The 26,171-nt window shown below is 48.5% G+C and overlaps 1 protein-coding gene across 8 annotated transcripts in view; it reads right to left on the bottom strand.

Moving 5' to 3' along the window:
• ZNF536 (zinc finger protein 536) overlaps positions 1 to 26,171 on the bottom strand; it is a 426,032-nt gene that overhangs the window by 126,142 nt on the left and 273,719 nt on the right. For 6 of the 8 annotated variants that reach the window (XM_082437056.1, XM_082437055.1, XM_082437057.1 and 3 more), the window contains exon 6: positions 22,671 to 24,239. In XM_082437056.1, the coding sequence (XP_082293182.1) occupies positions 22,671 to 24,239 (1,569 nt within the window). Of the gene's footprint in view, positions 1 to 14,623; positions 15,515 to 16,417; positions 16,448 to 22,670; positions 24,240 to 26,171 lie in introns of those variants that run through there. The other 2 variants (XM_082437061.1, XM_082437062.1) reach the window with 2 other exon arrangements.

Genomic DNA, 26,171 nt, shown 5'->3' on the forward strand with positions numbered 1-26,171 from the left:
AAAGAGAACGGGGCAGTCAGTCTTGACAACAGGTCCCCCTGCATCTCAGAGTAGCAGCATCTATCATCAGGCCGCTGTCAGAAGGCATCAAGGAGAGGCTGAACTTAGTGCCGGCCAAGGTCAATGTGGGGTGGAACTTCACAGCCACAGGCTGGTCTGAGCAGCAGTCCTTAGTGGAAAGTCGTCTGCCTTTCTCCAAGGAAACTTGACTCAGATTTCCAAGGCTTTGGTCCATGTTTTCCAGGTGACTTGTTGGGTGTGGCCATTAAGGGTCCTGACTAGCTCCAGCTCTCTACCCATGGGATCCCTAAGAGGAAAACTGTAGGCTGTTGTCAAAAGAATTGACTCTGCCAGGGGCAGTCTTGGTCTGTGGAGATGAGGGACCCTCATCTTGGGGGATCTGGGGGGATGGCTGTGTTTCTCATGTTTCTCATGGGGGGATGCCATGTTCCCAAGGTCAAGTGACCAATTCTCTTAGTTTCAGGTGTTGTTTTCAAGAGTGGGGTTACTGTGCAGAGTCAGTCGTGGTGCCTCTCCGAGACCCAGCCGTCCTCCAATATGGTAGGTCAGGCTTACAGGAAGACCCTGAGTCCCACGAATGCACAGAGGTTTTCAGGGCAGCAGAAGGAGCCCAGCATTGGGAGTCAGGAGGCCTGGGCACCTACCCTGACTTTCACTGCCACTAACAAACAGGGCAAGTCATTGTTTTGTTCTGGACCTTCATCTTCCCCCTTCTGCAAAAACGGGGAAGAGTCCCAGTCCCAACTCTGTTGACCACGCAGGGCCATAGAGAAGCTCAATGAAATCTCATTGTCTGGCAAAGCCTGTGGAAACGCTGGTCACACACACAGGGTGCACAGGCCTGAGAGCTAAGAGCCCCGGATGTCTGTTCCTTTCCCATGCCAGAGTCTTTCTCTTCACTCTCCCCACTCTTGGAACATGCATCCCCTAATCTTCGCACAGCTCCCTCCAGTGTCACCTCCTCAGAGAGTTCTCCCTAACCTTCACGATATGTGATTCTGACCTTCCCATGTTACTCTCTAAGCCTCTGCCACTTCATCATCTTCGCATCATTTATCATAAGCTGAACTTATATTTGTCTTTTTTTATGGTCAGTGTTCCCCCATGGAATGTAAGCCCCATGAAGGCTGGAATCTCGACTGCTTTGTTGGTGACCATCTCCCAACTCTCTGGAACGATTTGATGTGTGCTAAATAAATGAATGGCCAGATTCATTTCCTGTCGCAGATTCTTCTCCTTTCTAAAAGATTTGGAGAAAATGCTGTTTCTTTCTTCTCCAGCCCAAAGCCAGTGGAGTGGAGGCTGGGGTCCAGGGGTGGAGGCCACAGGAACCCCCAGCATGCTCCCCACACGGCAGAAGATCTTCCTCCTTCCACCTCCTTCCCCACAGCCCACAGCTGTTCCCCTTCCGTGCTTCTTTGTCCCACTTCACAGCCTCCTCTTAGCACTGGAGCCTGGCACCCTTATGTGACCATCAGTCCACGAGTCCCCGCTCCCAGGGTTGCACCAGGAACCAGCCTTCCCAATGCAGGCTGCATACCTGGGTCCCTGCAGAGAAGAGCAGCCTCGGAAGAAGGGGAGATTTCTCTTTTCAGATCAGGGCTCTTCTCAGCGTTGTTTGCAAGCGGCAGCTTGTCCCAGCCAGAGATGACTATACAAATGCGAACTCACTGCGCATTTGATCCAGGGCTACATTAACCTAAGAAGCCCACCTCTTACCCTTGCTTCCCAAGTGGCCTGGCCCTCTGCAGGGGGAGGGACGTAGTAAGACTTGCCCCAGCATTGCAGGGACAAGTCACAGGAACACCTCCCCTGCTTAGGTACTGATCCCCAAGAGGCAGAGGCTGCCTACGGCTGCCCCAGATGGCGGAATGAGCGCCAGTTACAGGGACCTGCCTAGACACCTGGAAGCAGCAACTGTTGTCTCTGGTTCAACAAGCAAGGCAAGTCCTCTCCCTAATCTGCATCTGGAGAATGACCTCTAAGGTGACTTCTAGCTCTTATAGTCTAAGAATCTTCCATTTCATTATGGAGGGACTAATTTTGGCCTCAATGAGCTCTAAAAACAAAGCAGGCTGCCTGAGGGGCATCAGAGATGCTGGGGGTGGGGGGGCCCATGCATTTGAGACCCTGGGATGGAGCTGGATGCTGCGGGCACACAGGTCGAAGAGCCTGGAGAGGCAGCAGGGGAAGGAGGCATGGAGAAAGGAGTAAGGTGGTGTAGACTGGAGAGAGTCTGTATTCCTGTTGAAAAAAGTGGGCACCGTCATTTGTGCTCCTCACTGAAGGGTCTTTGCCTGTGCGTCTGATGCAGCTTCCGTGGGTTTCCTCTTTGGGAGGTCCCTAACTTTGGACCTCAGCAAAGCCGGGAGCAGACCCACAGAGGTATGCTGCCCTCAGCCTGTCAGTGACTCCCGAGCTCCAGAGGACGCCCCTGCCGTGGAAGTGCACACAACCCTGCCAGGGACACGGTCTGCTGGCTGCAGGTTCCTGAGCGACCAGCCCCTGGCCCACTCCTGCCCTCCCCTCTCCAGGAAGCAAGTCTTTTCTTAGAAGAGTACCTACGGGGCCTCTTAAAGCGGGAAACGTGCTAAGATGTGAAAAAGCCAGGACTAAAAAAATGGGAAGGGCAACTGTAAAAAGAGGCCGAGTGCAAACAAGCCGCTGGTGTCAGGGGAAGGGGGGGTGGCAGTTAGGAGCGCCGCGGGCCCAGCATGGGGCCCACTTGTCTCCTTTTGAGGAGCAGGGGACAGCTGACCGCTTGTCCACGGGATATGCTTTGATAACTCCCAGAAATGAGAGGGTGTTTTATGGGAGGGTAATTGGGCATAATTCCCTTCATGACTTCGAGTCTACAGGCAGCCTCTACAGCTGGCCCTTATTTGGGACCATCAGCAGCAAATGTTTTTTTTCATGGCCAATTTATTAAAGAGTCCATGTTTTTGAGGAGACGTCATGGACACAAAAAGGGGTATATTTATTGATATGTTTAAAATATAGGTTTTTAACTCCATTCCTCAGCCCTTAAAAACAAAGTAAAGAGATAGACAGATACAATTATGTTCTGACTAGTTTCTGCCAGCCTGCCCAATGGGAACGTTTGTATATAGTTCTCAGTGGTGCTGAAATCTGCTTAGGAAAGCAACAAGTCCTTTGTTCCGTTGACAACAGTTATTACAATTAATTCATTTTGTGATTGGTACTTGCGCTGAGTGACAAGGTGTTATTTTACCTCAGTAAAAGTTAAAGTGGTAATACCTACATGTGCAGTAAAGCTGCAGGCTTGCTCTCCCTCACGGGGGAGAAGAAAAGACCGACAGACTCCAGCTGTCTGCTCAGCTGCCCCCTCCCCACACCGGCACGCCCAGTTTGAGCTGGGAGGAATGTGCTGGAAGTTTCTGTTTCCCACCCCCCCACCCCGCCCCGGGTCTCTTGCAAAGTTTTCACAAAGGCATAAGGTCCAAAGTTGACATGACTTGGAGGGAGAGTGTCTGGGGAGCGAGCCGAATGCCACGACGTGAGTTGGGTGGTAAATCTTGTCACTTGACTTGTCACCATTTATCCAGCTTGGAATTTCACCTGAAGGCTGGATACTCCCACCTGTACACCAGGATTCCTCAAATCCTGTACTATTGACGTTCTGGGCCCGATAATTCTTTGCAGGCCTGTCCTCTGCATTGCAGGATACTGCTAACCACCCTGGCCCTTACCCACTAGATTACCAGGAGCACCTCCAATGTCTCCAGTATCTCCAGATATTGCCAAATGTCCCCTGGGGGGAAAAGCATGCTTGGTTGAAAACCACTGCTGTACCTAGCTCTCCAGACTGTTTTTGTACAGTAGATAGAAGGTTCAAGAACCCTCCTCTGACTTATCAAGCTCTCTGAGCCCACCTGACCCAGAGGCAGTTTCGGGTCACAGCTCCCCAAAGAAAAGGGCACAGGAGCACAGTTGGCCTTTGGTACCATTGAGAGGGTGTGGGCAAAGGAGAGCAGTGGGTCAGAGAGACTCAACACCTAAGCAGCAATTTCAAAGGACATTTCTCCTAAGGAGCCCAGACTTCCCTTCAGCCAGGGTGACTAAGAAAAGGCACTTTCTGGTAATAGGGCCTTCCACCCTCATCAGGGTCTTCAGAAATGTAGAATATAATAAATGCCTCAACACAAAAATATGTTGAACATAACTTGTCTCCACTCATCATTATGAATTTCAGTAATTACACACCAGGATTCGAAAAATTCTGGTTATCTGAATGTTCTGGCAGCTGGGCAGATAAGTAGAACCTCTCCTCTGCTCATTTATGTGTATTGATTCGACATTTGGCTTTTTATTCAACTTTCCTAGGTAGATACTACCACATCACATGGAGGAAGGGGTACAGGTGAGGGATGAGGCCATCCTGGTTCTGGATGGGATTGTCTCAGGAAGGACGTATTTTTGGGAGAAGGAAGAATGGAGGCCCTGAGGAGCAGAGCTGGTAGGGACCATGCTCCTCTGACCTGTTCACCCATCACCTCCTTCTTTACAGCAGTCCAGCTGGGTTTCTGTAGCAGAGACATACAGTGACAAAGTGCTAAATTCTTGGCCATTGAGCCCAGGTCCCAAGGCATCAGGACCCGGGCCCAGTGCACCCTCTTTGCCGCCCCAGAGCATGGCTGGATGTGCCAGGGTCCCCAGCCAGCCCAACATCCTTTCAACACGAACAACTCAGCAGAACCTGACTTGTACTGTACATCTGCATTGGAAAGCCATTGACAGGGAGCCACAAAAACCCTCCCAATGCTTTTTTTTGTTTTTAGCAGTATTTATCACCTTCTCAAAATCAATTGCATATTTTAAATTAAAACAAATGACTATTTCTAGATTAATCAATACTTGCATCTTTGCCTTTCAAGAAGTAAAAAGTTGAATGTAAAGAAACCCTTATCTTTGCTCCCATCAATCCAATTTTAATATAATTCAATATTTAATACATATAACCCTCTTTGTCTGTGCAGAACAACATCATAAAAAATGTGAACGATTCCATGGTATCCAGGACCTTGTGAGGTGGAGACGTGGCCTCTTCCCCGTAAACTCCGGCCCTCAGTGCTTTTCTCCTCTCCTTCCCGGATGAGGAGCCATTTATTCCTATTCGGTCTAAAGAAAAGGGTTTACGTATTTAACGATTCTAAAACCAAAATGCTACCTACTATCTGCACAATTGCCATTTTATCTCTTTAAACTTCTCCAGTTGACGTTTTTAAAAGGGCAGAAGCAGAAAACCCGTATATAATACCTAATTTGTACATCTGCGGTTTCCCTCTGACTGGCACAGGCACCATATGTTTTTAATTATCATAATAGCCCTAAAGAACCTGTTCGGTGGGAAACACATATGATCCTTTTATTACTGGTTTGTAATTTAAACAGTTTTAACAGAAAAGGTCTGGCTATAGGGGAGTGACAGGCTCAAAGGCCTAAGATCCCCGTCATCATCGACCTCTGGAAGCTCAAGTTCAGATCCCACCCACCAGGCGGGACCGCCTTCTCCTGCTTGACAGAGGTAATTGGTCGCATGTGAAGCGGCTCTGTGGGACCTTAAAAGACAGGATCTGTGATCTCCAGTGACGCTGGGGTTTGGTCAGAGCCTGACACGGTGAGTAGAGGGTTGGTAAATATTATCCTAGTCTGACCTCTGCTGCTTTCACAGCTGGGGGCTGGGCCCATGGCAGCCCCCATCTGGAGGGTCCACTGGTGCCTTGGGCCACCCACTCTCCACTCTCCCCCACCTGGACCTCAGGGAACAATTGCAAGGTGAGGGGTCAGGTTTCCTTGAGGCCCTCTCACTTTGGAGAGGGCGAGGGAGACACAGTTTTTTCCCTGAGGCTGAGAAGTATAATAAATACAGTCCTAAGAATAATTACTTCACCGACTGGGAGATGGAAGGAATCTTGGGATGATTCAGTGGATGAGGAGGTAAGGACACCGAGGGGATGGGAAGAGACCTGCTCAGGGTCACAGGCAAGTTCTAGGCCAGCTTGGTCACATGGAGCACACCTGACCACACCCAGTGCCCCATCCTGTTTACTCCTGGATGACAAGCCCCAGGTTCTGTCTGTGACTGGAATCTCTGCTTGAAATCGCCACATCTTCTCCTGGGACCCAGAGCTACAAGATGGCAAGAACAGGCGATTTTTATTTATTTGTTGGTTGGTTTATTCATTTTTGACACATCCCAAACAAGGGTGAAAGGCACAGGAAAGCACCACAAGGTGAGGCAGCAAAATGTCACCCTCAGGGATCTCCACTGCCTGGCTGAATCTCAGCCTCCTCATCTACTTGCTGAGTCACCTTGGGTAAGGTAAGTGGCTTCTCTGTGCCTCCATTTCCCCATATGGAAAATTGGAAGAATAAAAATTACATCTACCTCACGGGATTTTTATAAGGATTAAATGAAAGAATAGCATTTGCATTATATATGTAAGGTATTTAGAATGGGAGTTGGCCCTGGCACATAGTTAAGTATTTATTATTTAAAACCAAACTTGGTAGATGGAGGGACAGATAGCTCAGAAGTGCCGATCCTGCAGGTGAAGGTAAGGGGATCATTCCTTGGACATGGGGAGATCAAGGGGGAAACTGTCATTGTCCTTAAACACCAGAGCCAAGATGCTGGGTTTGGAATGGGACAAAACCTCCGGGTTATAACTGCTTTCTGGTAACTTCTCAAGACATCCAGGGGGCGGGGGCAGCGTTAGGAGTGATGACCATCGGACTTCCTCGGCCTCTCCAAATGGCAGGCCTGATTCCACTCAGCTGCCATGAAAGTGGCTTTCTCGTTTCCACTACTGGTTGGTTTTAGCATCCAAATGTGACTCTATGATATTGTATTACTTTGACTCTTTTTTTTTTTTTTTTTTTTTGTCAGAGCCTGATATTGGAAATGCAATACCGTTGACCTTTGAACAACATGGATTTGAGCGGCTCGGGTCCACTTACACGCAGATACTTTTCAATAAATATATGTATGTACTGTAAATGTATTTTCTCTTCCTTATGATTTTCTTAATGACATTTCCTTTTCTTTAGCTCACTTCATTGTAAGAATACAGTATATAATACATATAATGTACAAAATATGTGTTAAATATTTATGTTATGGGTAAGGCTTCCAGTCAACAGTAGGCTATTAGTAGTTAAGTTTTGTAGGGAGTGAAAAGTTATACACAGATTGTCAGCCGTGTGGGGGTCAGCACCCCAAACCCCTGCATTGGTCAAGGGTCAACTACATATTATAGAAGAGGTATAATATAGCTGATAATACCAATCGCTATCATGTAGCATGTGCTCTTTGCCGGGCTCGGAGCGCAGCACCAGACACGTGTGTCTCCGTAAATTGCTGTCCCTGATGGTGCAGGGCAGTCACCTGGTGCCCGTGTGCACTGACTAAGCTGGGGCTCAGAGAGGCTCTTTAATCGAATGCTCACGACTTGAGAAGTTGGAAGGCTTTTCCACTGAGTAGAAGAATAACACTGGGCAAGTCACCTGACATGTGGTGGCCTCAGTTTCCTCATTCATAAGATGGGCTCTGCTGGCCAGGTGAGTTTGGTTATGCAGAAGTGACTGGGAACCAGAAAGGCTTCAGAAGGACCAGCTGGTGTGGGGGCCTTCCCGTGAAGATGGGCCGACACTGGGGTGGCCTGCCTACCTGGAGGGCGAGGCTAGGACCGAGTCCATAAGTAACAGGGACATCTTTCCGTGCTGCCCCATCTTTCCTCCTGCAGGACAGGCTCTGTCTGGGTCAGTAGGTGGACAGGCATTCATCTGGCCAACCCCACCCGTTGGGGAGGAAGGAGGGAGTCACAAGTCCAGATCTGGCCCTCCAAGTGACCCCAGAAGACGAGAGGAAGCCTTCTCGTAAGTTTAAATAAAGGGGGGCTACAAAGCCCCCACCCCAGAGGGACTGCTCTTTCCTTTTGGCAAGAAGAGGGCCAGATGGCCACCTTCCTTTTGAGATGTCAACGGTGACCTCCTGACTCAACAAACAGCAAGTGCATCTTAATCAGAGAGTGCCCTTCCTGTCCGCCAGAAAAGGCGATTGCACCGACCCGCCCCTCAAGGAAACAAGACCTTCTTAATCACAGGCTGCCTCAAGGGGCTGGAAGGGGGACCACAGGCCCTGGGGGCTGACCCCTCCACCAGCAGCGACTGTTCCCCCCACACACACTGCCTGCCTGACTGGTGCCGGCCCAGCTCGGCTGCCCAGCCAAGCCTAGGCTGGGGGGAAGGCGCCTCTGAATTTCCAATTCTGGGAATAATAACTCACATTACTTCGATCCCATCTGCCCTCAGTGAAGGCAGAGCAGGGAAAGGAGCATAAAACACAAAGTTCCCACAGTCCACATCTGTCTTAGTGCAAACAATGGACCATTATCTTGTAAATAATTCTGATGGAGCTGAGCAGCGCTTCCTCCTGAAGCTGGAGGTCGGGCAGCAGGCGGAGGGTGCTGCAGGGAAGCCGGCCTGGGCCACCGGGTTCGCTCTCAGGCCTCTCCCGGGGCCCAGCCACTCAACCTCCTCAGCCAGGCGGTGAACACCCTAGCGCTGCCCACACACGCAGGCCTTCCGAGCGGCACCTGCCAACCCCGGGCGGCTTCCGGAAGGTTCCTCCCTGCCTCCATCCTCTCCTTTCCGCTGGCTTTTCTCTTCTTCCTCTTTCTCACTCTATTTCCCACTCTCCTCACTCCTCCAGAGGCCACCTTTACCACGTTTCTTTTACTCTGTTCGTACTGATTTTCTCTCCCCTTGCTGTCTCCTTTCCTGCCCTTTAATCTTCCCAGGTCTCCAGTTTCCCTTTTTCACGCCTTTTCCCTACTCTCCTCTTTGACCTCACCTCCTCCTCTCTCCTTTCTCTCTCCATCCACATCTCTGTCTCCCTGTCTTCACCCCTCTCTCATTGTCTGGTCTTTTCTGCTCTTGGTCCCGCTGTGGCGCTCTCTCTCCTCCCTTCCTCCCATCCCAGGCCCCTGGGGCTTGCCCACCCCTCCAGACTGTCCCTGGGACAGGTGGCTGGAGAACGTCCAGTCTGGGGATTCCGAGGCCTACAGGCCCCACCTGCTCCCCGGCTCTCAGGCTGTGAGGCCTGGGCAAGGCCGACTGGGAGCACTGTGACCACAGGAACGTCTCTTCCCACCACTGGGAAGCCCCTCACGCCCCACCCCGAATCCAAAGACCCTCTCCCTCCCATGTGTTCCAGGATGCCATGGTCAGCCTGCCTCTGCGCTCAGGCTTCTCCTGTGGAAAAACCCAGTGTCATGAAACAGAGCTGGGGCTTCACAAAACCACCCAACATGAGGGAAATCCAGGTGTTCGCCTGCTCAAAGGAGAGAGGATTACTCACTTTGTGAGGGCGTGTATCCCAAAGCCCTCAAGAAAATTCCCCTGTGACTTAAAATTAATTGCCTGAGTGTGATTTTGAGACAGCACTCCCAAAGTTTCCATGTAAAGCAAAAAGCCATGGTACAAGAATCCTATTCCTACTAGTTGACCACTAGAAAATTTTTAAAAATCTCCTAATTGTCAATCCTTTGCAGCGTTAGAAAACAGGACAAAGAGCTCAGTTGGAGCGAACAGGGGTGATGTCTGCACATCCCAGGAATGGGATCCCTGAGACATAGCACAGCTTCCTCTGTGGAGGTGTTCACGCTGAGGATGGAAAAGAATCCCAGTGAGGCTGTCTAGACAAAGGCCTTCATGTGGTGAGTACAGGTTGGCAAGGATGAGGGGCTCCCTGCTTTGCAGTACTCTACCCAGATCCTCCACCCACTTGGCAAGGTCTTAGGGGGTATGATTCCTCATGGGAGCCCTGCATGAGACCTACACAGCAGCAGAAATCCTAAAATAACTAAAATGTGGGCGACTTGCCAACTTCCAACTTATTCATATTCATTTTATTGTCTTGAGGATGTACAAGGGTACACAAGTGTATCCTTGGATGGATGAAAAACTAGAGGCAATCAAGTTACGTTCAATCAAAAGCAAAAAGCCAAGGACTTGAGGGGCTCAAAGTTGGAGATAGTACACACTGCCCCAAACTAGGGGGGCTTGCTAGCCAACAGCTTGCCACTTTGAGTGGCCAAAGGAACTCTGAGGATGGAAGAGTGGAAAGGTCACAGGTATGGAGGAGGATGTGACCTGTTCCTTGTGCCCCATGCATGGAGTACGGCATGACCCCTCATCTCTCCATACCTCCTTCCTCTCCCTCTAAGTGTTACTGGGTTGGAGTGTTGGGTGGGAGTGGGGGGGCTCCCAAGAGGGCCTACATGCTTTCCAAAGAGGGACACAATAGATTATAAAATTGATATCCGTAAAGCACTTGAGGAAACCTTAATCATCATGAAAAATACTATCTTCTCAAGCTCGGTTGTGAATACAAGAGGTTGGAAAATGGCAAAGAAAAAAAGTCAAATAATCAGGTTTTTCTTGCACTACTATGAACCCAAAGATTCAGCTTTATTGACTCCCTCTTTAAAAAAAAATATTTTGATTGACTTCCAGAATTAAAAGAGAAATGCCTTGATGCTCTTCTTATGAGTTAATAAAAATGTCTTGATGATGAAGCAAGTATTCACATGCCCCGTGCCCAAACTGAAACCCCACATGTTCATGTGCTTGTGGAAAGACCAGTTGGGCGCCCACATCTGGGGCCCTGCAGGAGTGAGTGCCCATGAGGACTCGAGGACTGACCAGGTCCTAGAGGGTCACCTGAAAAGTAAAAGCTACAAGGGATCCTGAAAGCCATAGAATTTGAGACACACGAGGGTACTGAGGGGACTTGTCCAAGCTCCTTGGAGCTCAAGTGCTGTAGACACTGCCCTCCATCCAGCCTCCAGGAAGTCTGGTCCTAAGCTGAGTGCACGTCTCAATATTTAAAATCTGCAGTTCCCTTCCCACAAGGCATCTTGGAGTGTGTATCTGCCCTCATCCTGGGCTCTGGAAGATTGGTGGCCCTCTGCAGTGCACCGGGGTGTAAAAACCTTCAGGTCAAGGGCTTCCCACTTGTGGTGGATGCTGTCAGTGCCCCACTCCTTCCCCTCTGGTTCCCTGGGATGCAATGGCCTCTTGTTTCTCTCTGACCATGAGAAGACTGCTTGGCTGTTGGGTGAGCTGCAGTGACCCTCAACTACTGACTGAGAGCTGCAGAGCTTCTTCAGCCCTCAGGGGTGATTCTGAGATGAACTTCACATAGTGTCCTAGAGGACCCACAGGGGACAAAGCCCAGTCCCTGAGCAGTGGCAACCTTGTTGTTAGGCCCCTCACCCGTGCCTCCCTGGATCGCCTCCCACATAAATGACCTGCACCCAGGTCCTTATCTCAGGTCTGCTCTTGGGAGACCCCAACTAGGTAAGCAATGGGCTCCTAGAAGACTGAGAAGATAGATGGACTCTCCTTGACAAGAAAGAGCCCCACATTCTATGAACCCCTGATTCAACACCAAGGCCTCTGCACCCCAGAAGACACCAGCCTCCATCCCGGCCCCAGGTGCCGGGACACCTTGGATGGCTCGTCCTTGTGTTTGCCCTAGCACTCCCCCCAGGACGTACAAAATACTTGAGTCAAAAGAGAAAAGCGACTTGTCCATCATATAAAAAGAGCAATAATTTGGTAAATTAATTGCAAATTTTCTTTCCCCGCTTGGTTGCCTTTCTCCTTTTATGTGGATAATTCAGAGCATATTATATTAATTTGATGACAACAACAGAAGTTCAAAAAGAAAACTTAACCTTGTGAGCAGTGGGTTACCATTAGATGGGTGTGTCTGAACAACTCCACAAACAGCATGAAAGACAAACTCCTCATAAGCCAGCCAATTTCCGGGTGCACAAATGGAGATTTTTGCTAATGAAATAGCTGTGCAGAGTTCCCCAACTTTAACCTTGAAAATGCACACTGTTTTCTCAAGAAGCAGATTCTGCTCATGCAGAGACAACACTGCCCATGTGCGGCTGCATATTTAGGGATGTAGTATAATCATCGTGATGTGTCTTTGAGAAAAAGTGACTATAGGTGGGCAGTAATCGTTTCCCAAAGTTTAAATTCTTTTTCCCTGCGCCAGAGCCTTTGAATTTCATCAAAGCAAACACATTTCGCAGCACGAGTAATTGAAGACGTGGACTTGAAGACCGGGTTTCACCATGAGCTGCACAGCGCCTTCTCCTCCCTCGGCCTATCCCATCTCACGGCACAGTTACCTCCTTGAAACTCCACTCTCCTCTACAAAGGGGGCCTCTTTCCACCTCAGACCAGTGGGCCATCGCTGCTTAGAAGGGTTTAGGCTGTAGGGCCAAGGGCAGAGTAAATAGGAGATGCTTGGGGCTGCCCCAAATCTGAGTCCCAACAGGTCGGGCTTGTTATAATGCCACGTGGGGATTGGCGGGGGTGGGGTGGCAGGCTTCCAGAAACAGGACAGCCGGCCCCCACGTTGAGCTGTGAATGAGGTCAGCTCACCCCAGAGGCCTGGATGCACCCAACTCCCTCACAGCCACAGACAGGATGTTCCCAAGAACACTCAACTGGTGAGAAGGGAGTTCTTCCCCAGAGGCAGCAGGAATGAGGGGAATGAGGGGGAGGTGGGTGGGAATGGGGAGAGCAGGGCGAGGGAGGGTCATGCAATGAGAGCGGAGAGGAGGCTCATAAAAAACAGGAGAAGAGAATCCACAAAGTTCTCCTCTAAGCTTGAGAAGTCCCCTCGGGGGAGCAGCCCAGGAAATACCCCCTGCTTTTGAAGTGGAAATGCATGGAGACCCCCTTAGGGGGATTGGGCCCTCGTGGAGGGAACAGGGAACACAGACGCCTGAAAAAGGGGCTCGAGGGAGCCTTCCTGCCGTCCGGGTGAGAAGCCAGGGTGACCTGTTCCCTGCAGCGGTTCTGCCTCTGTTGCCAAGGCCCGGCCACTCACGCTGCACTGGACCCCCAGCCCCATTCCTGCCGGACTGGCAAGGCCAGTGCTGTGGTGTCAGCAAGGATTCGCATGGCTGTAAATGAAGAACAGAGCCAGGGGCAATGTGTTCAACCCTGAGCCCTTCAACAGAGCCCTCTGGTCTGGCCACATCTCCAGGCTGGAGGCATGGGTCTGGGGGGTGCAGAGGGTGCCCCTTGCCTTCACAGAATTGGATGGTGGTGACCCCTCCTTGGGAGCCGCAAATGTGGCATCTAAAACCCAACGTGGCTTCAGGCCCTGAAGAAGGGAGCCCACAGCACCCCTCACAGAGGCTTGGTGTGCGTGGGGAAGCAATGCAGGTCTCGGGGGGCCAGCAGGAGGTGGGGACCCAGGAAAGGGCAGAGATGAATTCTCGTCCCTAGGGCAGTTCCCCAGACCCGGGGGTCATTGGAAACAAAGACGAAATTCCTCCGGAGTCTTTCTTTTGGTTCAGGCTGTGTCTACACACTGCTGGTGAAAGCTAGCTCAGGTCGATGTGGCCATGGACCAGGACCTGGTGGCTGGGATCACTTCGCTTTACCTTGGCTGGGCATTTGGGGGTCCATCACGTTTTCCATAAGAACCCACAGTCCGTGTTCTCAGCCTCACGTAAACAGAATCATATTCTCAGACGCAGAACCTCTCACTTCTCACCTCTTCCCCCAAATAAGAGACAATCTAATCCTGTACTATATGGTTTTTGGGGTTGGGATCACATGAACAGCTTTCATGAGAAATACTGGAGGGAATGCTTCCAGCAGTCAAGGTGATACGGTTGTCCTGCTGCTAAGGCCAGGCTTGTTCAAATGGACAGTTCTGGGCTTCCAGCCCCTTGTACACAGGACACTTTGTTTATCTGGAGTGTGGGGACCAAGCTTGGGGCTTGGGATTCTGTCAAACGACGATAATACCTTTCCCCCCGCCCGGAGCAGTTAGCCAGGGAACAGAGTGAGCATGGAATTTAGAAGTTTACAAAACTGACCCAATCAGAGAAGCTTGAAAACACCGTTGAAGTGGCAGGGGCCTGAAGTCCAGCCCATGGACAAAAAAACTAAGCAATACAAAAGAAAAGTGAAATCCTTCCTTCCTGCACCCTTCCTGCCATGATGGGGTTGAGGGCGGGGCGGGCAGAAGCCTGTTACGACAGACCAGGGCACAACCAAAAAATCTCAGTGGACAAAAGTACTCCACACTCCAACAATTCCAAGTACCTTTCCATGTAAAACTACTCTTCACAGGATGAAAAGAAAATGTTATGATTTGCTGCAGGAAGGCCGGGCAGATGTAGTCCTCCACACCAGGGATGAGGGACAGCGGCCTGCACAGACCCCCACAGGGCCTGTGAGCCATCGTGCGGTCTAGACACGCACCCGAGAGACACTTGTACAGAGAGATGCACTCCCTGGACCCGCCACGGTCACCCCACCCAAATCAGGAGGTGCCTTGACATTTGTATGTTTAGGAATTGTAACTCCTGGGTCCACCTAAAGATGGGTGGAAAATGCGGTAGGTGGCCCAGAAAACAAACCACGGGACAGCATCACTAGTTTCCCTGAATGTCCTGTTGGGGCTCCCGACAGAGGGATGTCAAAGGGTGGAGGGTGTTGTGGAGTGAATTAACATAATGACTCAAAACTGCACTAATGTTTCACAGCTTTTTTTTATTAGCAATACCAAGATAAGTTATTGAAGCATTTTTAGTATTGTTTTACATTCCATTCATAAATGACCTAACTTGTAACTCAGCATACAGCACACTTAAAGATATAGTTTGACACTTATTCAGAAAGCTACAATTATTATAACTTACATGCCTTCATTACCAGGAACACCTTCATATATCTTCTAATTACTTCAACAATACTCTATTCCAAAGCACACGATAACCTGGTACAAGTTTACACATTTTGCTTCAATCACCATTTTTAAGGAGTGGATATCAAGGTGCTATTCACTGGAATTTTACTGTCATCTGTTCCTGGTTAACATGACGACCTGACACAATATTAAACTAGCAATATTACTGCTTAAATACTATGGAGAAAGATAATTACTGCACTTTTCTGGATTCTTCTAAAGTGTTACAAAATACAGGACAATCAGACACAAGCAGTAATGCCAACGAGACCATCGCAGGGCCCGCCTCTAGAAGCTGTGCTGAGCAGGACCCCCATCAGGGTTTCCACAGGTGAAGGGACCTCGAATCCACCAGCGTGTGTCATGCAGAATTCATGACTCGGAGGGAATTTTCTCTCCCGTTCAAGTTACTAAGCCTTCACCATCCTCCGCTAATAGTGGAACATATGGGGCAGTATTTTTAGCCTCCCTGATTCTTTGCTATATATACCGTAGGTTGGTGTGCCATGTGTATACACATACCTATGCCAATAGTAATTATTTATTCAACACACATATGTGTATACATTCTTCTCTTGACTTTACACGATTAACAAGCTGCAGATAGCCACCGAGGAGCACGAACAGACAAGGGCAAGTCCAGCTAGACCGACTAGAACAGGGGGTGTCACTTACCTGCAAGAAAATGTGCAGATTCATTAAACAATCCAGAAACCACGTGGGCTAGAGGCATTTGAAAGCAAGGGCAGGGCCACATTCCCTAATTGTTTAATGGGGTAATGACAATAAAGCAATATTTATAAAATTTGGTCCTTCTGTCTCTGGCTAAAGCAAGAAGAGCCCATGTGATTAGAGCAGGTTGGCAATTAGATGTAGAGGTGTCGTTGATCAGCGCTAAGTAATAGGAGAAAGTTACTACTTATTTGAAAACTGGGCTTGGCACATAGCATCTGAAAATAAAAAACAAAGAACCTGATTCCTTCAGCAGTTAAGATGTGGTCCGTGGCACATGTGGCAGCTAGATGGCTGCCCGTGCCAACCACCACTTTGATTCAGTAGCCTAAGAAGGTAGACCCCAGAACTTAAGCCCAAGAGTACCCACACACAGCTCAAGACAGCCATGGGGTCACAGCGCTCCTATTGCATATGGCGGTGGCTGGGCCTGCCTGGAGAGTTTGCATTTCCCCAGGGATGTGGGTGTCCGTTCTGACAACACTCTCTTCTCCCAGCATTCTCTTCCTCCCTCCCAATTTGAAGTCATCATCAGGGAGGAGAAACATTGTATATATGTTTTGAACCAAAGAGCTTGGTTGGTCTCTTCTCCCACCTCAGGCTTGATCCTGGGCAGTAGGTATCACGCGATCCAAAGAGAACATGGACACGGCAACCAAAATGAAAGCTACCAGACTTTTCTCCTGCTTTGGAGGCACTGTTGATTCAGACGGTAGCTTTTGGAGCCAAAAATATGCAGCAAAAGGAAAGGAACATAAACAAGGCTAAATGTCACCAGTGTTTGCCGACTTACAGACACCATCCATTTGTTTGTTCTGAAATGACGAGTGGACCATTTGGCAAATACAATGGTATTCACACAACAGTTCTGTCATCCTGCAGTGCAAACGACATCATGTCAGTGGCATTCTCATTTAACTTAAAAAGAGGGAAGGGGAGGAGGAGTAGAATGCCGAAAGAGTTTGGAGAGGGCTGCCATCCGAAGAGAATGCCTCTTCGTCAACATGGTGCGCACGGAGAGCCTCTGGATGAGGGCAGGGGAGAGCCTGCCCAGGGTGCTGGTTTCTGTGGGAGACCCCGGGGGACAGCACCTGTGATTTGTCCCACCAGAGTTAAAGGGAAAGGCCCTGCAGCCAGTTGTGAGGCAGCCAGCCTGGGCAGAGCAGGCAGGAGGGGTGGTGATTTGCATTAATTGAAAGGATCTGCCCTTGGACTTCAGGACAAGCCAAGTGGTCCTCCCTACTGAGGCCTGACATCAGGCCCTGTACACACACTATTACTGGGAGCAGGCTGGACTATGGAAGTCAAAGACCAACCTGTAACTGATAAAATCGGGCAAAGAAAGCGAGTGCGAAAGTTGTGCTTTATCCACAGTCTCTGCAAGCCAACACATAGGAGAATCATCTCATGAAGAAGAGGAAGAGGAGGATGATTGCTCATCTGGCTTTAAATAAAGCACGGCAGCTCTAGAGACAAGACCTTACAACAGAGATTCCCTGGGCCTCCTAGGCTCACTGCCTTCACACGTGTTGGCTGAGCCTGGGCACCTGTCCGCTTGGCAAACTTGGATTTTGTGGTTCTCTTCCTCTGCCATTTAACGAATTTAACCTCCTTTCTCCATTAGAACCTGCTGGCTTCAGGGCCACACCTTAGAACTTAAGATCATCCGCAAAAATGTACCAACTGTCATAGGCTGTGCACCAGTAGCCCATGCTCCGGTGTCTTCATACACACATATGCAGTGCTCACAGTGTTTTCACGTACACCACCACGGCTCCCTTGGAAATCCCTGACCACAGACCTTAGCCATTTATTGGCCAAAGACTGAGGAGGCAGGACTTATTTCCTACTCCAAAGCACTTGCCTTCTAACAGGAGAAGAATTGGGTAGAAGCTGAAACGGTGAGACCATGGCAATGAGATGTCAACACAAAATTTCCAGAACTGTCTTCTAAGCTAATGTTCCCACATACCAAGAAATCGCTATCAATGACTTGGCAAGGCAGACCCAAGGAAGTAAGATGTGTCTCCATAACCTTGATGGAAAGTAAGATTTGTGCCTGCTCAGTGCTAAAGGGATGACTGTAACCAAAAGACATTTGGGCAGTGACATCATCTCCTTGTGATAGCCTCATGTGGATGTTCACCTCTTCCAGAAAATACCAGCTCAACTGAGAACCATTTATCCAAGCTCTTATACACCCATTGCCTCTTTTTATCCTTACACTTCTGTCCATCAAGCTCACCTCAGAGCCAAGAAAGAGGTCCTGTGTCTTCCTCCTCTGCCCGCATTGGCCATGATGGGGGCAGCCTTTCAGAGCCCTGGAAGTCTCTGATGCATAGGTAGAGATGTGACCTTCCAGAAATAGCCACTCCAGGCCACCTGGGTCTACAAGTCCTCTCTCTCTCTCTCTGGAAAATCTCTCACATCTCTGGCATTAAATGGCAATAGATGGAATGTCGTAGCTGCTGACCTGGGTCCTGCCTGCATCATCTCACTGGCAGAGGACAGTTTTCACATGTCTTCTCTAGGGTGACCACATCAACACAACCTTCTTTATACTAGAGCGGGGCCAGCAAACTTGGATCTGTGGGCCAATTCTAGCCCACTGTCTGTGTTAGTAAATGAAGTTTATTGGAACGCAGCCACGCCCATTCGCTTCCTTATTGCTTATTGTCTGCTTTGTGCTGCCCAGCAGAGACCACAGGACCTACAAGCCTAAGGGCTCTCTGGCCTTCTAAGAAAACAGTTGCCCACCCCTGAATGGTTTCAGACTGCCTATGCTGAGAAATCAACAAGGTTTCTGGAGGACAGAGTCACATTTTAAAAGAGTTCAGCTTTGTTATCCTGGTTCATTTCATCACACATTTTAGAACACATGAGGTACAGAGGTTTAAATGGACCCCATCTTTTTTTTCAGGAAGGGAGTCCTAATTTTCTCGTTGCTATGAGAGAATCCAGGGTCGCAGGCATAATTTGGGTCAGGGAAGCCAGTTTTCCCCCAGTTGGGAATACTGGGACTATTGCTGGTAATGACCCTGCCTTCTCACTGGCTTCCTTCCCGGTCTGGTGGGTCGCTTGGTCCGGCAGCCACGACACAAGGGCCTCATGCCCACGATAGACAAGCTGATAGATTCTCCTCACTCAGCCGGGCTTCCCTGAGTGGCGGTAATGCCAGAGCAGAGCTTCGAAGAGTAAGGGGGTTGCACTCTTCTCACTCATGTTCCCTTAATTTGATTTTAGTTCTTCCCCATCAACCCTACCCCTGGGCTCACCAAAGAACACAGAGCAAACTCTGCTTGCAAGACTCAATACACGATGGTTCCCAGACATCTGTCTCAGGTTCAAAAGCAAAAGTAAGGGTTGCTTTCTAAATCCACCAACTCTGGAGTGAAGCAAGCGCTGTACCTGGGCCATGCAGCCAGCCCCCCAGGTGCTGTACAGCCCAGCCTCTGTGCGACTAGGGCCCACCAGAGCACTCTCAGATCTCCGAGCTACTGGCTGTCCCAATAGTTCGTCAGATTTCTCAGGCTGGACAAAGGGGCTGCCTGCCTTGTCTTGTCAGTGGATGTGACGCTGCCCTGGTCTGCCCTTGCCCCCCCTTATTAAATACTCACGTGGATCTTGTCCCATTACAAAACCAAGGTCAAACGCATTCCCAAAATAACCGAGGGCACATCCGAATTCTCCAATGGCCGGGAGTACCCTTGTACATTATGCTCTTCAACAGAATAAAGAAAGGTAGGGCCATGCCTGGAGTCTGGAAACCACCTCACGAAATGGGGACTTTGACTGGAGCAGGATTTCTTATAACGAGATCAGGCCCAGAGTGGGAACTGACTCACTCTAGAAGCAACAGTGCATGACCTTCAGCTTAATCCAAGATGGCTCAATCTCCTCCTCGGGATCATCTGTAGCGTGCCTCTGATCTTTTGAAAATTCATGCTCAAGCTCTCAACGTTGGCACATGCTACATACCTCCCCTACCCGGCTGGCTGGGTTGCCTAGCAGTGGGCAGTGCATATTGTCCAGGACCCCAGGTCCATGACACCAAGGAATGAAAGACCAGAGTTTTAAAAGTCAGAAAGCAGGCATGCAGAATTAAGGAAGCATCCAGAAGTAGAGCCTATAGCATGAAGATCACCCACAGACTCAGGGTTAGAAGACACCTTCTGCACTCACCAGCACGTGTCAGCAGAGCCACTGAGCTCTAGTGGGGGGGTGGGGGGGGTCTATGTGATTTGAACAACGTCTTTACTGATGCTTCTTCTAACACTTCTACACCCATGAGAATAGAAACAGACAGACATTAGCTCCTCCCACAAGCCTGTTTCTAAGGGCGTCAAAGTGGGGATTTGGGTTTACTAACCAGATAAAATCAGACCCCAAACTCTCTTAAGTTGAGAACTATCAGAATAATTCTTTGGTTAGGCAAAGCCCAGCTTCTTAAGGAAACCAGCTATTAAGCTGGTGGGCCAGTTTGGAAATCTGTATCTACTCTGAGTGGAGCTAGAGTAAATATGGAGAGGAGGGAATAAACATTAGGAATATTCGATTCCTTGTGCCAATATCATTTCCACCCTGGCAAAGTCAAGCCAATGGGAGTTTGAAGTTTTCCACTATCGTTTGTGCTTTTTGCAATGCTAGAAAGGCAGTAAACTAGACAGTAAGAAAAAATGTCCTCAAATGCCCCCTTTGTAGCTCAGTGGGTTTAAGTTTTCCTCACAGATATCAACTCTTAGGAAGGATGAATATGCCTGGCCCTCCTGGGTCACAGCAGCCAGTAACAAAACAAGAAGAGGATTTTGATTATGGTGGGCCAGGTATGGGAAGGGGGAATGAGAACTGGACAGAGTCAGGCCATCCTGGAGGCGAAAGGACAGGGCTTCCACCCCAACCAAGCAAACACAAAGGCCAGAGAAGGGCCTTCCTTGCCTGCTCCCAAGCTAAAGCAAGAGGTAGGATGCAGAAGAAATTAGGATAAATGAAATGCAGAACTTGTGCACTCTAAAAATAGGCATTTTTTTGGCCGGAGTTAGTTTTGGCATCTCACCATGAGTTCAAGGTGGAGCAGTGAGACCTGGACCGTCCACTGGGAAGCGACCAGGTGCCTTGGAGCCTGGCTGGCCTGAGGGTCTTCACTCCCCTTTTGGGAGAGAGGCCACGACTTACATCTCAGGCTCTTTTGCCCAATGGCTGAAAGGTTGACTAAGCAAGTTTTTTTGCACGTACCCTGGAAATGTCAGGGAAGTGTGGTGAGCTGCTATCCTGGGAGGGGGTAAAAGGGCCTAAGAGCTGCAGCTCGGAGGAAAGTGCTTCCTGGTGCTGCCTTCCCCTCCCTCCACCCTCGCCTGGTGCAAAAGGACACAAGTGGGCACGCTTCCTCAAAGGCGGGCAGCCTTCCTTCGGCATTGATAGGACGATGGGAAAATTAATAGGGGTAATATGAGCTCATTTCAATAATAATGAGCTTATAAACATGCCAGGTTTTGATCTTTTCTGATGCATGGATTCCTGGCAGGAACTATGGGTCCTACGTAGGTATTTGAAAGAACTGAAAATAGACTTAAAAAAAAAAACCCAAACAACAATAAAAAAGAAAGCACTCCAATCACAAACTTAAAAACAACAATAAAAAAAAGATCAAAAAAAAATTGGACTGACATAAAACTCTTTTCTCTTTCTTTTAAATATTGTTTTTAACAGCTTCAAAAGTAATGAATTGTATGTGGCTAAAAATAGATCTGGGGGTGCTGGTTAATGGGGCCTTATGAATCATTCAGCATAAGGAATTGTCAATATTTTTTTGAGCTGTCAGAAATCCATTTAGTGATTTTTGACAATTCAAAAAATATTTCTGACTGCTTGATCAAGTTCTTAGTGAATTAGGGAAGGAGAGGGAAAAAGAAATACATCAATTTAAATTATGAACTGAGTCCAGCTTGCTGAATCCCACTCTGTGCTAAAAGGAATGTCAGGATTCAGAAGTTAAACACTACTCCCTTCCATCCATTTTCCTTCCTTCTTCTCTCCTTTCCTTCCTCCCTTCTTTCCTTCCTTCCTTCTTTCTTTCCTTTTTTCAACAAGTGAAGTAAAGTCACAGAAATTAATTCATAGATTACAGATGGAAAGGTACCGTGGTCATCTGTCTCTAGTGAGGATATTTGGGGCTGGGAATAACATCCTGAGCTTCGATTCGGAGAAAGGCTGTCGAATAAGAATATCTGGGTGACAAGAGAATGACTTTGATCCTCCCTGCCCACGCCGACATTGATTTGATGCAGTTCTAGGCTTCAAATCTAGCATTACTTTTTAAGATCTGGAATTACTTTGGAGTAACCATATTCTTTAAGGAGGTAAAGAAGTGCCAGTTTGCTAACAAGATCAGACAGGCATAAATCCAAGACACACAGGATCACAACACTGCTAACCAGGGACTTCATAGCGTACATTCTTGTTTGAACAACAGGTGAAGAAACAGACAGACAGAAGGCAATAATAGAAGGCCAAAGTCACAGTAACTGCCATTTGATATGTCTGAAGATGAATCACAAACACCCCAAACCATCTCCCTGTTTGGAGAGAGGGTCATGTTATTTCTGCATTGTGGTTAGTGTGATATGATTTTAGTATCCTCAAGTCATTATAAAGAAAAGTTTCAGAAAGCAGATTTGGCTTAGCAAAGCAGTAAGGGATTGTCTTTAGGCATCTTATGCACAAGTTGAAAAGACTGAAAAGTTTGCAAGTTACCATGTCTCTTTCTCTTTTTGTTTTTTGAAATTTTTCCTTTCCCCCTCAAGTTATGGTTTAAAAACAGGAGTAGTGCACACTGTGAGACCCCGCCCCCTTTTCCATGCCTTCCGTACAGGCATTTCAGATCACAATGATGCAAACTGAAACACAAAAGTACGAGGTCCAACACTTCTAAATGAAGTTGACTCTCAGGATTGTCTATATTGCATATACAGCATAGTCGGGGTATTTTTTATGTGTAGTTCAAAATCTGCTCATGGATAAGTCTACCCCATTTTTTAAAAATGCACAAATCAGCACTGATGTTTTGGGAAATGAACTAAAGGAAGAGGATTCTAAAACTTACCACACAAGTCTGGCCTCTTGATACATCCAGAATTTGCTGTGCTACTTGCAAGTCCGTTAAAGGCTGCTAAGCCATCGGCGCTGTAGGCCCTGAGGACCGACAGCACATTCATCGGCTTCTCCAGGCCCTGGGGCCCCCGCTCTGGCTGGGGCAGGCTCGCCACGGGGTCCTGGGCTGGAAGAAGGCCCGGGCTGTGCCACTGCTTCTCCGATGCCTGGGATAGAGGGGAGACCAGTCCCTGGATGGGCTGTGGGGCGCCTGCGGGCAGCAGGCCATCCCCACCGTCGCTGCCCCCGTCCTTGTTCAGGGCAGGCGGCTTGCTCATCACCTCCGGCTCCGTGTCGATATCCTCTTCCTCGTTGTTTTCTCCTTTGGATGAGTCCATGTCCTCTGAGGAGGCGATGTCCGAGAGGTCATCAGTAGTGTTCTTATTTGTGGTTTCAGGGATCAGGATCGGGGCATCATCTTCCAAGTGGGCCTTCCCGTCGGGCTCCCTGTTGGGGCAGGCACTGGAGGCCCCCGAGCCCAGCAGACCTGGGTAAACACCGAACTGCTTGTAGAAGTCTGACGGGAAGTTACAGAACGCAGGGTCCATGTGGCCGGGCCATGGGCCACCCTTCTGTTCCCCCAGAGTCTCTTTGACCTGTCCTTGGGCCATCTTTTCAGAAGCCGAGTCTAGAGGCCCCATCATGTTGGAAAGCGCCATCTCTTTGCTTGATTGTACCGAGGGCAACAGGGCCACTTTACTGGCCTCCCGGGCTTGGTCTTTGCAATTGACCGTCACCCCGACGGCGCTATCTTTGCGTTTCGATTTGCCCAGGTGGTTGGCCTGGAGATGAAGGGCCATCAGCTCCATAGAGGACGTTGTGAAAGCACAAAACAAGCAGCCATGCCACGCGATGCTGTCTTGTACAGTCACCGAGGATCCTGGGAGGGAGGCGGCGTCCGGCCGCACGGACAAGTCCAGGGGCTCGTACTGAGACTTCTCAGACTTCCTGGGGGCCGCCTTGCCGCCCACCTTCTCCTCGCCGCCGTCTGCCCCGTGGGCCTTCATGGAAGGAGGGTCAGATAGGGCTTTGTCCTTCATGTCCTTCTCCTTCTTCAAGGAGCTTAGGACAAAGCTGTCCATGAACGCTTGCAAGGACCCTTGGAAATTCACACCGTTGTTCACGATACTCTGATAAGCTCTCCCGATTTCGGAGAAGTGGGTGCTTTTGGAAGGAAGGTCGGTACCTTTCAGAGTGTCTGAAGGAGCCTCAGAAGACAAGCCAGTGGCCTGCCCTGAGTGATCTCCAGATGAGAACACCCCTGATGTCCACTGCTGAGACGCAGGGCCACCTCTGAAGTCGATTCCGGGGAGACCCTTAAAGGCGCCCCTCAGGATGTCTGGCCTGATAAACAAAGCAGCTTTGCTGGACAGCTCGTCCCTGTGGTCTTGGTTCAGGGGCTGCCCAGACAGTGGCCCGGCTCCGTTCTGCCGCTCCCGGTGGTGCCGCTCTAGGTGGTATTTTAAGGAGGCTGATTGGGTGCCGGCATAATCACAGTGGGGACATTTGTAGGGTTTCTCACCTGCAAGATTTTGGTATAAGGAGAAAAAAAAAAAGTGTTAGTCTCATTTTGGTGTGCTGAACAAGGCTAGAAGGATCAACATTTGTTCTTGGAAACAAAGCAGCTCAAACTAATAATTAGTCAGAGAACAACTGTTTTTTAATAGAAGAATAATTCGTACTCTTAAGCTTTTTTAATGATTTTGTACCATTTGGGACTATTCAGGAATGACATACTATCTACACACAATTAGCTATCTTTTTCTTTATCTAACATGTGAAAACGGCTGTAGATTTAAAAGCTATGATTATGAAAATTAAGCATAATAATTTCAACCACAGTGATCATTAAAAGTAGAAGTTTAAAAAGACAAAGTATGTAACAAATGGGTGGTTGTAATATTTTGTGTATACAATAGCTCTAAAATTTGTTTAAATTATACACATGGAAACCATTTTTAAACCTAAAAATTTTATGGCACTGTTACGCAAGACTGAAATGAATGATTTAAGTCTTGCTCTGCAGTAAATCATGGATATAATTAGCAAATGGCATACTGCACAAGTAATTTATCATTATTTGGAGGGCACCATTCCAGACGGGCTCAGATATCCGCAGACCTACTGCATTGTTTCTAAATAAAGAACTATAAATACCGATTCTATAAAATATTAATACCATTACAGTGCATTATGATTGCAGCGTGTAAAGACATATAGTTAAGATAAAAAGCAGTCAATAAAACTTAAAAGAAAATGAGTAATAAAAAGGCACAAAATATATTTAGTTTCTGTATTTGAAATTAACATTATCTACTGGTCTTTGTAGTGCCTTAAATTTGTACTAATGGCAACCTAATGCTCTGGTAGTAAAATGTGTAATTTACCTATAATAAGCACTTTCTAGAGAATAAAAATAGCTTTAAAGACTGTTTTAAAACATATAAGATCATTTTCATGAATTAAATATTTATTTAAATCCAACACACAACTTCTATTGTTCTTTCCACTATGGGAAAGATACCATAACATACAACTTAGACCTGCCTACATTGTAGGAGAGAGGAAAAAGGGAGGGTAAACAAATGCGGATTTAAATATATTCCAAGAATTTGTTCGAAATCCAGGGTCTTCTCTGGACTTTGGAATCGAAAAGCTCTCTGGAAGGAATGGGACTGTTAGAGTTCCCACGAGCTTGTTCACAACAACTCCCTGTCAATATCCACAATTAATTCTCCGAGGAAATTCAAGCATCCCCCACCGCTTCCTTTATTCTATTGTAAAACACACTGATCTAAAAGCAACAGCAAGTCATGGGTGAATGGTGTATTCTGGAGACATTTTACTGTGTCTAGTCTCAGCTGACGCCGTGACTCCCAGTTCTCCAGGCATAGGCCATTTGGGGGTAAGACACTTGTCGGGGGTGGGGTGGGGGGGATGCATGCATTTTGTAAATAAGAGGACCACCAGCCCAGGTTCTGAGCAGAGGACTCCAGGTCACCTCCAGACTGCGTGCTCCAGCCTGGGAGAAGCTATGCCTGCCTCATCAAATGGTGGCTATGTGCTCCTCTTTCCCTCCTACGAGCAGCTGAAGGTTTCCTCTGGACACATCAGATTCCCAGCTGGGAATCTCTTTCTCTGAATGCAAAGGTCACCTTGTCTCTAGACCAATGACATGGATCTAGAGGAAGACTCACTCCCCTTTGATGTAAAGGTACAAATGGCTTCAGGCACCATTTCCCACTTTTTGAAGTCAATCCCCGTGTTAGGCTTGGATTTACTTCAGCCACTGCTATTTGGACATCTCACTGGAGACTAGGGAACCCTCAGTGGGATGGGCACTGTGGACGGGGTACTTCTGGGCTGACCTAGAAGTCCAGTGCCAGTTGGAGAAGAGGCAGCCCCTGAAGCTGAGAGGGTGCCTGTGGGGCTTGTGGTAGGAGAGCCTGATGAG

The sequence above is a fragment of the Balaenoptera physalus genome (genome assembly GCF_965194825.1).
Source record: "Balaenoptera physalus genome assembly, chromosome: 19".
NCBI classification, from domain to species: Eukaryota; Metazoa; Chordata; class Mammalia; order Artiodactyla; family Balaenopteridae; genus Balaenoptera; species Balaenoptera physalus.